Here is a 15,050-nt window from a genome sequence, read left to right on the forward strand (position 1 = left end):
CACCCTTGTATGTTATCATCCTACAAGGTACGCACTAGAAGTTTCAACAAGTAATAGGTACAACCGTTGTCCACTAGTGATTGGACATGATTTTATCTGAAAAACAAAATTTCATAAAAGTCGCACACGAAAATTAGTTCTGCACATGCGTAAATCTATTCTTTCCTTGTCTAAGCGTAAATCCATTTCATAGTATACCTACTAGATTCACTTTTATTAGAAGTATCGGTAGTTGAAATTTCGCTGGTAAATACAATAACTCTCCCAACTTAAAACGCTTCTTGATACCGGGTCTTCATCTGCACTGAAACTGGTAATTTCGAGGCGGAAAACAGGTGCTTCGTTACACACCCCCCTTTCTTCGGAAGGAAAGAGTGCCAATTTTTTTGCACGTGATCCTAAAACAAACAAAACTCCGGGACGGGTAAAACAGGACGGAAGTTCAACTACGCGATACCTCATCGGTACGGCTTTAAATTCTTCACGTGAACTCTTGGGATCATCGTTCGCTCGGCCAGATGTTCTAGTGTCGACTTTGTACACTACGTACGGGCCGGAATATTTGGGAGCTAACTTCGCAGCATAGCCCATGGAGGCTTTGTAACGGCGAAGCAAGCCGACAATGTCTCAGAGTAAACAGTTGGGGTATAATGCGGTTGGCTGTTGAGATATACTTATTTGTACCGCTACCAAGACTCACAGGGACGGACACATGTAGCTGCATCTCGGAACATACCTGGCCAATAATAATGGTCTAAAATTCGGTTAAGGGTTTTTGTGACACCGATGTGTCCGGCGGTCGGTAAAAGCCACGATTTTTCGTGAAGCATACGATATCATCTTTCAATCGATTGCTATGAAAGTATAATTTATTATTACAGATGCAATCTTCCGATATAGAATCGGGTAGGTCGGTTACAGCATTAAATTTGTTCCGGTACCCACAGAGAGAGAGAGTCATACTGCTGCAGGAAGGTACTCCATCTTGCTAGACGCCCGGTCGGACTCTTCATTGAATGCAACCGCAACGCAGAGACTAATGATAAGACAGTATAGTGAAATGATAACCTTCCAGATACGGTCGTATCTTCTCAATTCCACAAACGATGTGAGAGGTTCCACCCTGTACCTATATACAACTTACGACGATACATACATTTTTGAGAGTTGGCAACCATGCAATTTCTAGCTGAGAAAAAGCTGCCTGCGCCATCTAAAAAGCATCTCGTCTTGGATGGCGGTCGTGAACGCGTCGCTCCATAAAGGTTTGTTGTTATTTTGTGTTATTTAATGCAGGTAGTAATTTTTGCATTTCTTTATATCGTATTTGTGTTTTGTATACCGCATTTTATACTTTTTGTGTGTTTCAATCTTTGTTTTTGAAATTTACTTGGTTTAACCGTAATGCAGAATCATATGTGTGATACCGTTATGCTATTGTTTGTAATTGTTTACATTTTTGGTGTAATGTTTGCTTAATTTATGTTTATTAATGTTGATTACTTGGTCTTGCCCCTGAAGTAACATTGATATAAGTATTGATCATTTTATTTTAATATGTGGAAATTACCGATTCGTTTGATGTATGTATTGACTTGTTGTTTGTTACTAACAATTTTCTCCTTGAATGAAGCAGTCACGGGGGTGGTAAAAACTGTAACCATTTGAGTTCCGTAAATGTCTTCGACATTCAACTGTAGGCTCGAAACCCCGAAACCAGGGGCGGGTTATCTATCTTGCAGGAGCGGGATTACGCTAATCACAGTTCTTCAGTTTAGAATCTATGTGCGATAAATGAGTGGCGATTCAATAATTTCCACATATCTTGTTTTTAGTTAATTTGCCTACAAAGCCATGTAATTTTCCATCTTGCTTTTAACAAAAGGACTTTATTGCACCAAAAATGAGTCACATCCTGTGTATTTTACCCTTTCTTAGAATCTTGGTACCTGCTTACCTGACCCATAATTCCCAAAACTTGTTTTTAACCTATGTTACCTCTTGAAGTTTACCTACTACTTTTTGTGATGTTCTAATTTTATGTTACGCATTCACATCATTACAAACAATTAATTTTACAACACAATTTCATATTAATTTGACGGATGGTTTTTTTTATTGGTAAGTTCTTTTTTTTCCCAGCCTATTTCTATTTTTATTCGGTGAACTACCATTTTAAAAGTTTATTTTTACAATGTATATTATTTCGACTTAAATTTCCGAGCTTTTACAATCATAATAATTACGATCATTATTAAACAAACTTTTCACAATTTGAGTGTTTTATTTTACGTTCCTTCCCTACTGTGCTTCAGGTCAAAGCGGTGTTTACAACTAACGTAAGGAGGTCCTGCCTTTGATATCTTATCACGTGCCACTTTTCAAATTTAAGCGGGATCTAGTTTAGTTTTGGAGGGAATTGTCATTCGGGTGGCCATTTTTAAACGTTACCGGGTTGACTTTATTTCCGTGTTCTTGTACTGTGAAGTTAGCGTAGAACCTGGGGGGTTAAGTACACTACAGATGGCTGTTATCTCTCGGCGACGGAATAATTTTTCTCGGCTGATGTTAAGGTTCGACTGGCATAAGCTATCATCTCTCCATCAATTTTCTGGGTGAAGTGAAGTCCTGTGTTGGAGGCATCGGTTTGTAAAACGAACGATCGGTCAAAGTTGGCACAAACCAGAATCGGTGCGTTTGTTAGACGATTCTTGAGAGGTTGGAAAGCTTGATCTTGTTCCTCGCCCGAACTCCGCCATTTTTTATTTTTTCGGAGTTTGATCAGTGGGGCTGCGATGTTAAAAAAATTCGAGCCTAAACGGCGGTACCAAAATGCCACCCTAAGAAATCTTCTGACGGTTCTCATGTTGTGTCGGTAGGTAATTGTTCGATGGCGGCTGCTTTATCTGGATCGATTTGGAGACCTCCATCGCTCACAAGGTGGCTCAAATATTTCAAATACTGACGGCAAAATTGGCACTTTTCGGGGTTGATTTTCAGACTGCCCAACGGAAAACGTCCTTAAATTTTCCAACGTACTCCCCCACACGAAGATGTCGTCCAAGTAGGCGAACGCTCGTGGCTGCATTTCTGAATCAATCTCACGATTGAAAAGACACTGGAACGTGGCAGGTGCGGAATGTAACCCACAAGGCATGACTTCAAACGGAAGTCATCTGATGGTGAAAGCGGTGACGGGTCAGCGGTATCTGTCAATACTCCTGTTTCAGGTCGATGCTCGAGATATAACGGGCTTGTGGGGGTCCAAAATACCATTTATGGACGGTAACGGATAGGCATCTTTAATGGTAACTTCGTTGACTTTACGGAAATCAATACAACCTCTTATTTCTTTCGGACCACGACAATCGGCGAACTCCACGGAGTTTCAGACGGTTCTATGATATATTCGGCCAATGAGTACTTTATAACCCAAACCAGGAGCATGATGGACTAAGTGAGGAATTTCGGTGTGGATATTTACTGGTTGGTTGGCAATGGTTTTGACTTTGTTTCGGCGGTCGGACGACATCGGAAACTAAAGTAGCGACACGTTTGTTAATAAATGAAATGGAGGATCCGGTGTCGATCAAAGCGGTAAACGGTTGGCCATGAATGTGAACTTTAGTAAGCGGTCGGGCCAGCAACCGAGGGAGATTACCAGAATTACGGACGGTTGGGCGGATTTTGGTTCTGACACCCACATGCAGGCGGTCTGGAAGATGTGGTAACATAATCTAACGAACCTTATACTGGTACGAAGCGGCGGCGTATTACTGGTTTCGTGACCATTACGGTAGCGGGTAGACAGTTTAGATACGGTTTCGGTGAGAATCGGTACGGTTCGGTTTCGGTCACGAGCTGGATCTTGTGACTCGCCACTACTTAACGGAACAGAGTGAACCGGGACGATACAGCCTGACGGGCTTCTCACTACAAATCCTCATAGTTTTTAACGGCCTGAGTAAACCCAATTACGGTTCGGTAATCGGTACGGTGGATAAACGGTATTTCGGTAGCAAATTATGGCGTAATCAGTAAAATTCTTGTTCAGGGGACATACATATAACTTGTAGTTTTAAAACATCTTAAAAGCCCTAGGAAGTACCTAAAAACGTCTGCTAGACACTTTACGCTGGCAACTCGAAAGCCGCATACCTTGCCCTTTCAGTAAAAAAAACCAAGGAGAAAACAACACTTTATTTATGAAACTAGCACAGCACAATTAAATATTCAGTCTTTTATGTCCCCGAATTCGACAGCCCAGAGTTATTTGTGCTTCACACTCGCATTTTAGCTGATGCAAATGTTCCTTAATTGGCAAAATTAATGTCCCTAGAAGCTCCTCGATTGTATGCGGAAAAAAGTAGGTTTGTAGGTGAGTTTTTACAAAGTTTTCCAACGAAGATATCTCTGTGTGCAAACTAAAAAGCAATATTCTATGTGTCAGGTATTTAATGTTTTGGAAGATTTCTTTTAAAATGTGTATATCTCTAGATTTAATTGTGACAATTGATCATACTTACTCTACTAAAACTGGCAGAATGCTTTCGATTTGCATCGGATTCGTGTAATTGTTTAACACCTGCCACTGATTGAACCACGTATTCATCCTAAAACCCACGCAATGATCACCACGTTTGAGCAAAAACAACATACTGATCACTATCGATAATATTACGGTATTTCAATCGAACGTGAACGAACCACTCGAACCCCACCAGTATTTGCCATCCCGGAAAATTTAAGGGAGTCGTATAATCGAGGAGAGGTCGATGGATGACGTCCGCTTGTAAGGGATTGTCCACGTAACCGAGCATTTTACTCACTGAACTGCAAGGTTTGCGCAAAATTACAAATTCAATTTTTCGAACGAACCGTTTACCTGTAGATCTCCGCCGTACTACTACCCGACAACCAAGTTTTCAGGCACAGGCATAGCGAGGGTATCGAGCACGGTAGTAATTCGCATAATGTGGCGTAGTGGTCAAATCTGAAATCAGTCTATTATACAGAACAGTGCAATCGCGCACATCTTCCTTTCATTAAAGGTTCTTGTATGCCTATGGCCAACTCGGGAATCTAAGAAGTAGAATATTCACTAACATTAACTCTGACGTTACAAACTATCACGGGCCGCTCATGATTTATATACACTGCCCCATATAGTTTTGAGGTGTCGTGCGAACTCGCGTGCGAATGTTCCAAAAGGCAAAAAAAGGAAAAGAATTTTGATTCGGCTCAAGAAAACACCAATATATTGATAGTCTCTTTTTTCGTCAATCTCATCGTATAGGTTGGTAAAAATGCTGCGAGTTTGTAATCATAATTCTGAATTCAGAGAATGGAGATCTACTCCTGCCTTATGAGAAAGCAAAAAGAACGTGTGCGTTTTGCTTTCGGCTGCATATGTCGACAATTGAATGAAATTTTCAAACAGACTTATCTACATATCATAGTCGACCCATACTAATTTATGACGTCAAAATAAAGTAAGCTATTTACACCTATGAAGGTACTGAACAAATTAGTATCGATATCTCTGCAAATGTAGCAACGATTACTTGAAAGTAAACTAATTAAGGGGAGTCATCAGCATATAAACTTCTTAAAAAGCGGTATTTAGCCCAAATATCTTTTAAAATTACTTTACGATTGAACTATACATCTCATCTCTTGCAACATTCATTTAGACAGCTCTTTTGTGAAAGAAAGATATAATAGGTGATACATTAAAAAAACCCATGGCTTACCTGGACCATCCTGTAAAAGTAATTCCACGCAAATTCGTTATTTTGCTCGCATGTAAAGAAAGATCAGACAACCACGCCTCATGATTACTAACATGATGTTTGTGTATCGGGACAACTTGGCAACTACTTGTAGCCCCTTTAAAAGCGCTAGCAACCCATATATTTGGAAATATATTCCCGTACTTATCCCAAAGGGACGCGCCCAAGCGAAAGGTTTCCGAATTATTATAATGCCAAACCATCGGCTCGACCAATGATCCGACGTAATACTCTACAACCTAACAAATTCACAACGAGTCAGATAAGGAGTGCAAAAAAAGAAACCTTGCAAGACATTGGCATCGATGCTGCGCAACATATCGTCCCAAACGATCACTTTCAAATGCGGAAAGTTCTCCTTGATATGCTGCGCGACTTCGGTGATATGGTCTAGATAAATCGACGCCTTGCCGTGCTTCGCGGTGAGCAGCCTCTTCGAACAAGTCGCGCACAATCCCAAGTGCCAAACCTGCGAAGATGCCAAACACACATTCCTAGCCTTACCAGGTGGCCAAATAAGAATAGAAGACTGCTATATTTCATCCTTGATTAGTCCAAACTCAAACATGAAATTGTCAGATTCAGTGAAATCCCAATTTAATTGAGAAAATGGTTAAATGTTATGATAGAAAAAACGAAAATCGGCTCTGTTTGCAGCCAAGAAAAATGCGCATGCGCCGACCCAGCTTGCTAATCTATGGACCGATTTTTTTGACATGTTATGGGAAGGTGCTTAACCAAATTAAATTCATGTATCACAAAATGAATTGCACATAATTTTCTTATTTGTAGACAATATTAAGTGAAAATCATTCTTATAAAACGATTTGAAAATACGTCACGAAAATGGGTTGCGCATGCGCAGTCAATTTTCTAATTTATGGGTAGATTTTTCAGAACTTCTCAGCGAAGGTGTTTCCGAAAAAAATAAATTAAATGCGCAGACTAAAAGACAATTATTACGCATGTGCAGATTGACATTTCTGAATAGGAGCATCCCGTCTTCATTTTTCATTTCTGATCTGCAAAGTAGGTACATTCAAAATAAACAGATCCGTGTATCCTCAATTTTTATTTACGAATAAAATAAACCCAAAATAAATTATTGAAAAGCTGTGTTTTTAGTCCGAATTTGAAACGCTTCAGTCTAAATACGTCACAAACCAACAACCAATCACGTAAAGATGAGCTGGCAACCTTCTAAATACGTCACAAACCTACAACCAATCACGTAAAGATGAGCTGGCAACCTTGTGCGAAGTCCAAAACACCTACGCAAAACTTGCAGATGATTGGTCAGGCTTATTTCGTCACAGAGCTCGAATCATCTCGTTTTGAATAAACACCTGATACAGCACATTTTCATTATTTTTTTTCTAATCAGTCCCTATTTTTAAATACACTTTTACTGTCCAAAAAATGGTTCTATGATTTCGGGTATACGCTTATTAAATTAAAATACGGAGTTCAACTATACTGTAAACCGGGTAAACCCCTATTTTGACCATAACACCCAGCAAGACTTCAAAATGCTCTTCCCAGAAAAAGATCTACAGTCTTGACAAAATTACTAGTCTGAGCCCTTCTAGCATACTCGGTAATAAAAGCTAGTTGAAAAAGTAGAACCTTATTGGCTCAAATTTATCAACCTTTAATTATGTAATGAGCTAATCCAAAATTCTGAGATACAGCAGCCTATCAGTCTTATTTCACCACCCATACCATGACAAGTTACCTCATCCGCCCCGATATGTATGTACTGCAAGTTCGAATGAAACGCTATCATCTGCTTTACCATTGTCCGAATGAGCGCCATAGTTTCGCCGTGACTCGGACAAATTGAGCTCGGATAGGCTTCGACCTCGCGCAGATGGCGCCACTGAACGTGTTTCAGTACATACTCCAAATGACCGAACGTTTGTATTAAAGGTACGACGGTCAATCCACAATCGGCAGCTGTAACACTTTACCTCAAATCTGCGGTGTGAACGGAGACATACCTAACTCCAGCAGCTGCTTGGCCTCTTCGATGGTATAAGGTGCGCAGCTAGTTTGTGCGCTATTCGATAATCCGCCGATGTGGATTAGTTCCTGCAGAAATGGAAAGGTATCTTCCCACTCGATTAGCAGGCCGGTAGCTCCGAGTTCTTTTACGAATGGGAAGAACTAATAAAGAAGTGTCTGCATTGAAATTGATTAATTGCAAAGGTTACCTTTTCAAAGTAGGCCAATTTTGGAGGTGCTCCTTTTAAATCTAGGTGGATTAATCTACAACAATTTTAAGATGTGGATTTCTCAAAATGAGAAGGATTACCTCTGTATTCCAAAAGTTAAGGTATCCATTTCTTATCAAAATAAAGGGATAATAACCTCACTTCATCACCAAATGTTTGTCAACAAAGAACAGAATAACAACGTTGCCATATTACGCGACAGTAATGTATCGAGTACAGAGTGATTCGTAAAGATCGTCGTTTAGGAACCAACATTGTCAGTATCACTATAGAACGACAAATTCAGTATAAACCAACGAAAAAAAACAAGTATTTCGTTGGTAATTATTAAATTTTAGTAGTAAATAAAGTAATACATAATAACTCACAACATATTATAAACATATACCTACGCATTTTACTTTAATGAATGTGCGCGCTCGTTCTAGTTTACCTCGCGAACCGAAAAGCGCGTTACAGTTGTTTAAATTTCAATTAGCAATGATAACTATTCCTATTAACTGTAACGTTTGATATTGCAAATTTTTTATATACATTGTAATTAATAATAATAATAATTGCACTTTATTGACTGAATATATGTAGAATACAAAAAAAAGACGTATATATAATGTGTAAGTAAACAATCTCAGCCAAAAAGATCAATTCGCCTAAATGCAGAAAGGTCTGCATCAAAGCGTTCTACCATTGACCTTGACAAACGAAAAAAAAAAATAAAAAAACGAAAAAAAACAATACACTCGAAAGTAAAGATAAAGAAACATGAACAAAAAAAAAAGAAACTGTTGACAGTAATTCATACTCGTCGTGTAGCCAACATGTGCGCTTTTATCGTTCTTTTCAGTGATGCCACGGAGCCTTGAAGTATGCCTGGTTCTGTTAAAATAAAGTTGACAGTTTTCACCCTATTGTAACTAAATGATCTTTTGAAGATTTCTTTGCGGTGCTTGGGTATCACTAGCAACTGACGATATCTACCACACAGTTGTTTTTTAGAACGGGAGGTAACTTTTGTGGCGAGATACTCTGGCGTTTTCATTTCAAAAATTCGCCAGTAGAATACAGCTGAATGAACAGATCGTCTCTCTTCCATGCATAAAATATTATTGTTGCGTAGAGTTGCGAATTCAAAAATATATATTCAGGTACCATCCCAAACAATATATTTCTGCCTTCGACCAATTTGTTTCAGATTTTGATTAAATTTGTCCTCTCCTAGGGAGCCCAATTATGATTTCTTAGTACATGGTGTGCTCCGATGGCAAAACCGGCTAGGTCTGCACATCTTATGCCGTTTTTAGTGGGCGCATTTTAAAAATTTAAAATAGAAACCCGAATACGTGATTGTCAAAATTATGCATCTGGAGAAATAAAAGATACCAACATAATATCAAACGCAACAGCATAAATTCCGAACAGGTGCAGAATTAATATTTGGATGAATTCTCTTTAACTTTATTGACTCTCTTTACTCAGAGAGTCAGAGTATACATAAATCGCAACAAGATCAGATCACCCAAAAACATTGAAAATAGATCGGTGCTTTTTAGAACCACGATACATTACATTTGAACGAATATTAGCATAATCTGCGAATCTAAATTCTCTTACGCACTTACACGAAGTAGCAATGTTCGGATGCTCCTTTGAAACGTCGCATTCAAAACTGTTTGATCACTTTTATTCGTAAATACATTACCTATAGCACATATGCAATTCGTGAAATTGTGATCACTTTCACTTCAGACCAAGAATTGCAGTGGAATTTTTTTTTCAAATTTTCAAAAATCAATAGCAGATTCAGCATTTCCAAATTTCATCGAATTTTTTTCTCAATCCCATATTGGAGCAGGAATTTTACAAATTCCTTTAAATGTAACTTCCAAACAAAACATTTGCGACCCTCAGTTTATATGAGAATTGTTTTTGTTCGCTTTATCACTTATGATCCGATATTTTTTTTGGGACAATTCAAATGGAGCACCCTGTGAGAGTACATACAACAGGGGCCCTACTTCTGTCAGTAGTTCTACTGTACACTTGATCCTTGGTAGTGCTAAGACATTGCAGAGGATGTATACGAACTACTGTGATTTCTTGACCTAATTTTTATTTATTTGGGGTTTTTGAAGGTCTGTGCTCTTTTTATGGTTTTTGTCTTATATTCCCTACAGTTCTTGTTTTCCCAATTTCGGCAAAGATATGCTCACGGCCATTGGCAGCGCATATATTCACGGAATTGTTAAATATGAACCACAGGATGACATAGAAACCAGTTTATCTCGTACTGAAATTGATGGAGAAATCAAACAGTTGGGATTTGTCCCTGACGATTCACAGGACTGTTTGCCTATCGAACCGGATTTAGATGTAAAGGAAGAGTATAATTGTTATCCTCAAGTAAAGGAAGAGAAGAACATTGTGACTCGAGTAGCTTCACCAGTTAGTCTTGATACAACTCCTCTTATTACTACACATGTTTCTGTTACAGCATCAGAAGATGGCAAGAGGAATGTGTTACCTTTTGATGTAGATAAGGACATTACAAAGGGTAACTTAGATGAGAGTTCAATCGAGTACAAATGTCAGCAATGCGACTACAACGCAACAAAAAAACGAAATTTGGGTTACCACATGAGAGCGCATCACGGTTTGAAAGAGTTTAAGTGCAAACAGTGCAGCTTTACCACAAAATGGAAATCTAATTTAGGTAAACACACGAAAGGTTTTCATGGTTCGGAGAAATTTATTTGCTATCACTGCAACTTCTCTACTAAGTGGAAACCAAATTTAATCGAACACATCCAATCGTTCCATTGTTCGAAAAACTGTGTTCGTCAACAATACAACTGTATCAATAGAGGAAAAAGCAATTTAATTCGATATGAGGCAGGATGTTGTGGGAAAGATTTTGAGTGTCGGATATGCAGCTTTACCACGAATAGGAAATTGGAATTAGTCGATCATGTAAAAGAATATCATAGTGTCACCGAGTGTTACAAATGTGAACGGTGCAGTTTTACTTGTAAATTGAGGCAACATTTAACCAAACATCTTAATCGGCGGCATGGTGTAGAACAATTTCGGTGTCAACAGTGCAACTATGCCACAAAGGCAAAGAGATACTTAAGCCGGCATGTGAAAAGACATCATTGTTTGGGAAAGTTTAAGTGTCAACAGTGCAATTTTGTGACACATACGAATAGGTATTTAGTTAGACATGTGAAACGGTCTCATGCGTAGAATGAATTTTATTCCGAACTGTGTAATTAAGGTATTCTGTTTCAAAATAGGGAGATGCTCTCAATGAAAAGGAATAATGTTTGAAGTTACTACGTCACAGGATCCCTCGCAGTATCCTTACCAATGACTTCAAACTACTGACAAACGTAAATTTAATTACGTGATTTATTTATATAAAATAATAAATGTTCACAGGAACCTTAATAAATAGATTGATTTATAACAATTCAATATATATTACTCACGCAGTCAGTTTTTGTCTTTTATAACAATTTTTAACATGAGTGTGAATTTCATTATTTATCACTTCGACATGGATGCCAAAACTAAGAGTAAACACAATTCAATTTGTCTGTTGGTTTTTGAAACACAAACACATGATCCCAAAGGTGATATCGTAACATAACTTGGACTACATTTAACTGGTCTGATGTAAATTGCAGTTTGTCAACTGTCAAGTAATACTTTATACATCTGAACAGGATCAGAGATGTTTTCATCTTTTATGTATTTAAGAAAATGGTGAATTTCATCCTTAAAATAGTGAATATATTATGCTTCACCATGAGGTAGGCAGGTAGGGAGAGCGAGAGAGAGGTCATGTAAATAAATAATAAATATACCGCATGCTGCAAACACAAAATATAATTCCTATATGTTAATACGGTTAAATATGTAGCAATTTTGTACCTACATATTAGCATAAATCATGTGATATTAGGTGAATCCATCTCTATCCTGATTTAGGTTAATAAATCATTTCAATGAATCAATACAATTAACAATCAAACATAATTTACTTACTTACTTCGCCTTATATTTGTTGTAAAGTAAACGTAAACACAAATTCACAATAACTGCACAATAAATTGAGTAATTATCACTATTGGTAAGCTTAAAGAACCAAATTGAACACAGTAGCTGATGTTAGTGATGTTTATTGTGCATTTTTAGCACTTTTCATGAGCAGGTGTTACTACTTACATACTTTTAAGAAGTATTACTCATACGTACCCAGCTATTCTACAATATTTGCTTGCGTTGCACATTGCACTGTATCTTTGACATCGCAATTATTTGGAATCTAACAACAAGATTTTAGAGATTGTCACTAGTTTTTACTGTTATAAATTCCATTACGGACAACAAACAAGAATCAATTGCCCCCCGAAATTATTTCTTGGTGGCCCCAAGCGCGAGCTCATGGTGCGGTGAATCGCTGATTCATTTTTGCTGAACATATAATTCGGTGAATGATTCGTTCGCCAACAGGTGTAACATAAGTTGCTATATAATATATTATATATATTATTATACTTATATAATATTATATAGCATCCTTGGGTGTGATATTGTAGCTTGGACCTCTTCCTTCTACTGTAATAATTGAAACAGATATACCTACCTAAGTGTGGAATTGTAGAACGCACGTAAAAACCGACCGTTTCATCTTAATTAATTGTTAGTTAACAAGCTTCTGCAACACGTCGTTACAAAACCAGAATTGAAATGAACGCTCGTACTAAAAAGTTTAAGTACATTAAACAAGTATATACAGTGCTATTTATTAAGAAGTAGACATAGGGACTTATGTGTATTGAATTTCCCTATGTCTACTTTTAAATGACAGAAACTCCTCTGAAGGGCGCCTAATTTTATACAACCAAAATAACTTCTTAAAACATCTGGCTGAATATTGTTGCCGAGATTGTTGCTTTGGCTTCCGTATTTCTATTTCCGTTCGTGTGCAATGTATTCAACTTAAGAAAAGTTTGATATTGTCAATTGGTATAGTGACGGTCACCAGTTTAAGGAGCGTAAGAGATTTATTTTCTGTTAAACCAAACCTACAATATTCTAACTAATAATTAATATGACAGCCAGATGCTTATTTGTTTAAAAAAGTTATTTTGGATGCATAAAATTAGGCGCTCTTTGGAAGAGGTGTTGTCTTTTAAAGGTAGACATAGGGAAAAACAATTCACGTAAATCCCTATATCTACTTCTTAATAAATATCACTGTATATATTTAGAATGTTATATCACGTTCAAGTACTGAGGTACTTTTTTAAACCCAATTTAACGCTTATAGTGAAAATTGTTACTATTTCTTTTACTAACAGCTTATACAGTCTTAAAAAAATTTTCAGTATGGATTTGAACCATGGCCTTCGTTTGCGTCTCTCGTACTCCATTAATTAATAAATTACAATTTTTTCGTCACGACTCCTGTACCAATTTAATAACAACAAATCAGGGCCAACATGTTTCATGAGATCATTATGTAATATTATGCTGTTCGCTGACGATACTTCAAGAGAGCCAACCTTAGATTAATATTCTTTCCTTGTCTAAGGAGCCAACCAATACAAATAAATTATGTGTAAATGCAAACAACAATGTCATTATGTAAATTCGATGTATTCCTCAAGCAACCGAAAGTTAGGTTTCTAGGTTTACACCATTTGACTATAAACTAGCATGGAACAACCAAAAAACCGAAATTTGCCTTTTTTTTTAATTTGTCTGGTGTTATTTGAACAGATACAACAAAATAAAACAAGTTATAAAGTCATTATACAAACATAAATGACGAGAGCGTATTTTCCTCCTAATGCTTGGGCCGGGAAAAAATGTTGCCACGAGATCCTTGTCCCATTCTTTTTCAAATGGACCGCGGCCTATCGTCGAAGTTTATTAAGTTTCACACAAGTATAGTACTACACGAGTCAGTTTTTCATATAGTTAAATTGAATAGTACCAATAATAAATACATATATTGTCCTTATTTTAATACATATACCTAATATCAAGTTTTGAAAAACATTTTTCACGGTTGGATACCTATAGTAGTGGAGCGCATAAGAAAGTTGGCAGTGCGCATGCGCAAAACCAAATGTTGAAACTGGTGTTAAATTTGCTTTCCATCGTGCTTCTGTATCAAATTTCATTTAAATTCTTTCGTAAAGAAAGGTGGCGCTGCGCATGTGCAACTCAATATTTTGAAAACGTCGTTAGTTTCACTTATATTCGTAGTGTACATAAAGTTTCATTTAAACACATTCATAAATAAAAAAGTTAGCATTGCACATGCGTTAAGTATCAAATTTACACCGCGCATGCGCAAAATCAAAAATATCGTCACGCATGGAATCGTTGCAGCAAGCCCTTACAAGTGAGTCCCATATCCCCCAAATATATACGTATGACGGACAGACGGACGGATGTGCAACCAATAATAATTTTTCATTTTGCGGAAAATACGCTAAAAACAGTCAAACAGTCTGTATTCTGTATTGAGTAGCATTTTTTTAATTACGAATACAACAATGTATGATACAAAAAAAACTTAGAAGCTGTTTGGCTTTAAGAGAATGGTGCACCCGCGCACAACGACTTCAATCTTGTGAGTACCTACACCTACCGGACCCTGGGAAATGGAAGATATTTCCTGTTGAAACCAACAGTGTTGCCAAGTTTGTTTTTTTCTGCCGTACATCGTTGTGCTATTCGGTTCAAACTTTGCAGTTGATCTACATGTATGCCACATGTAATAAGCCTATTGAAAATGAGCCAAAAACATCTTGAAGTAACGATACCAGAGTCGTTGAAGTAGGCTGTTCGAGAGAAATCACACCGCTTATGCTTGGAGTGCAATTTAAAGTATCAACGTTTTTCGCACATCTTCTATGCACATTTCAAAATAAAATACCGACACATTATGACCAAAACAAAGGAAGGCGACAAACCTTTCGGACCTTACACACATTTGTATCCACAT

General features: G+C 37.4%; 1 protein-coding gene across 1 annotated transcript; it reads right to left on the minus strand.

Moving 5' to 3' along the window:
* Positions 1 to 4,185: 4,185 nt before the first annotated feature.
* Positions 4,186 to 8,412, minus strand: LOC116178500 (hexosaminidase D-like). Its single transcript, XM_031498006.1, has 10 exons — positions 8,107 to 8,412; positions 8,006 to 8,060; positions 7,793 to 7,958; positions 7,528 to 7,748; positions 6,078 to 6,261; positions 5,754 to 6,024; positions 4,886 to 4,993; positions 4,660 to 4,833; positions 4,527 to 4,613; positions 4,186 to 4,424 (listed from the first exon to the last, which is right to left on the minus strand). The coding sequence occupies exons 1-10, from the start codon at positions 8,133 to 8,135 to the stop codon at positions 4,226 to 4,228; spliced, it is 1,494 nt and encodes a 497-aa protein (XP_031353866.1). The 5' UTR covers positions 8,136 to 8,412; the 3' UTR covers positions 4,186 to 4,225.
* Between the last annotated feature and the right edge of the window lie 6,638 nt (positions 8,413 to 15,050).

This window comes from Photinus pyralis, unplaced genomic scaffold (assembly GCF_008802855.1).
Source record: "Photinus pyralis isolate 1611_PpyrPB1 unplaced genomic scaffold, Ppyr1.3 Ppyr1.4_LG8, whole genome shotgun sequence".
Lineage (NCBI taxonomy): Eukaryota > Metazoa > Arthropoda > Insecta > Coleoptera > Lampyridae > Photinus > Photinus pyralis.

Excerpts from the sequence above, each read along its gene's own strand:
- LOC116178500 (XM_031498006.1), bottom strand. The coding sequence starts at position 8,135 with ATGGATACCTTAACTTTTGGAATACAGAG. Across the intron at positions 7,749-7,792 it reads CAAGCAGCTGCTGGAGTTAG|CTGCCGATTGTGGATTGACC; the intron begins GTATGTCTCCGT and ends AAAGTGTTACAG. Across the intron at positions 6,025-6,077 it reads CGATGCCAATGTCTTGCAAG|AGTATTACGTCGGATCATTG; the intron begins GTTTCTTTTTTT and ends GTTAGGTTGTAG.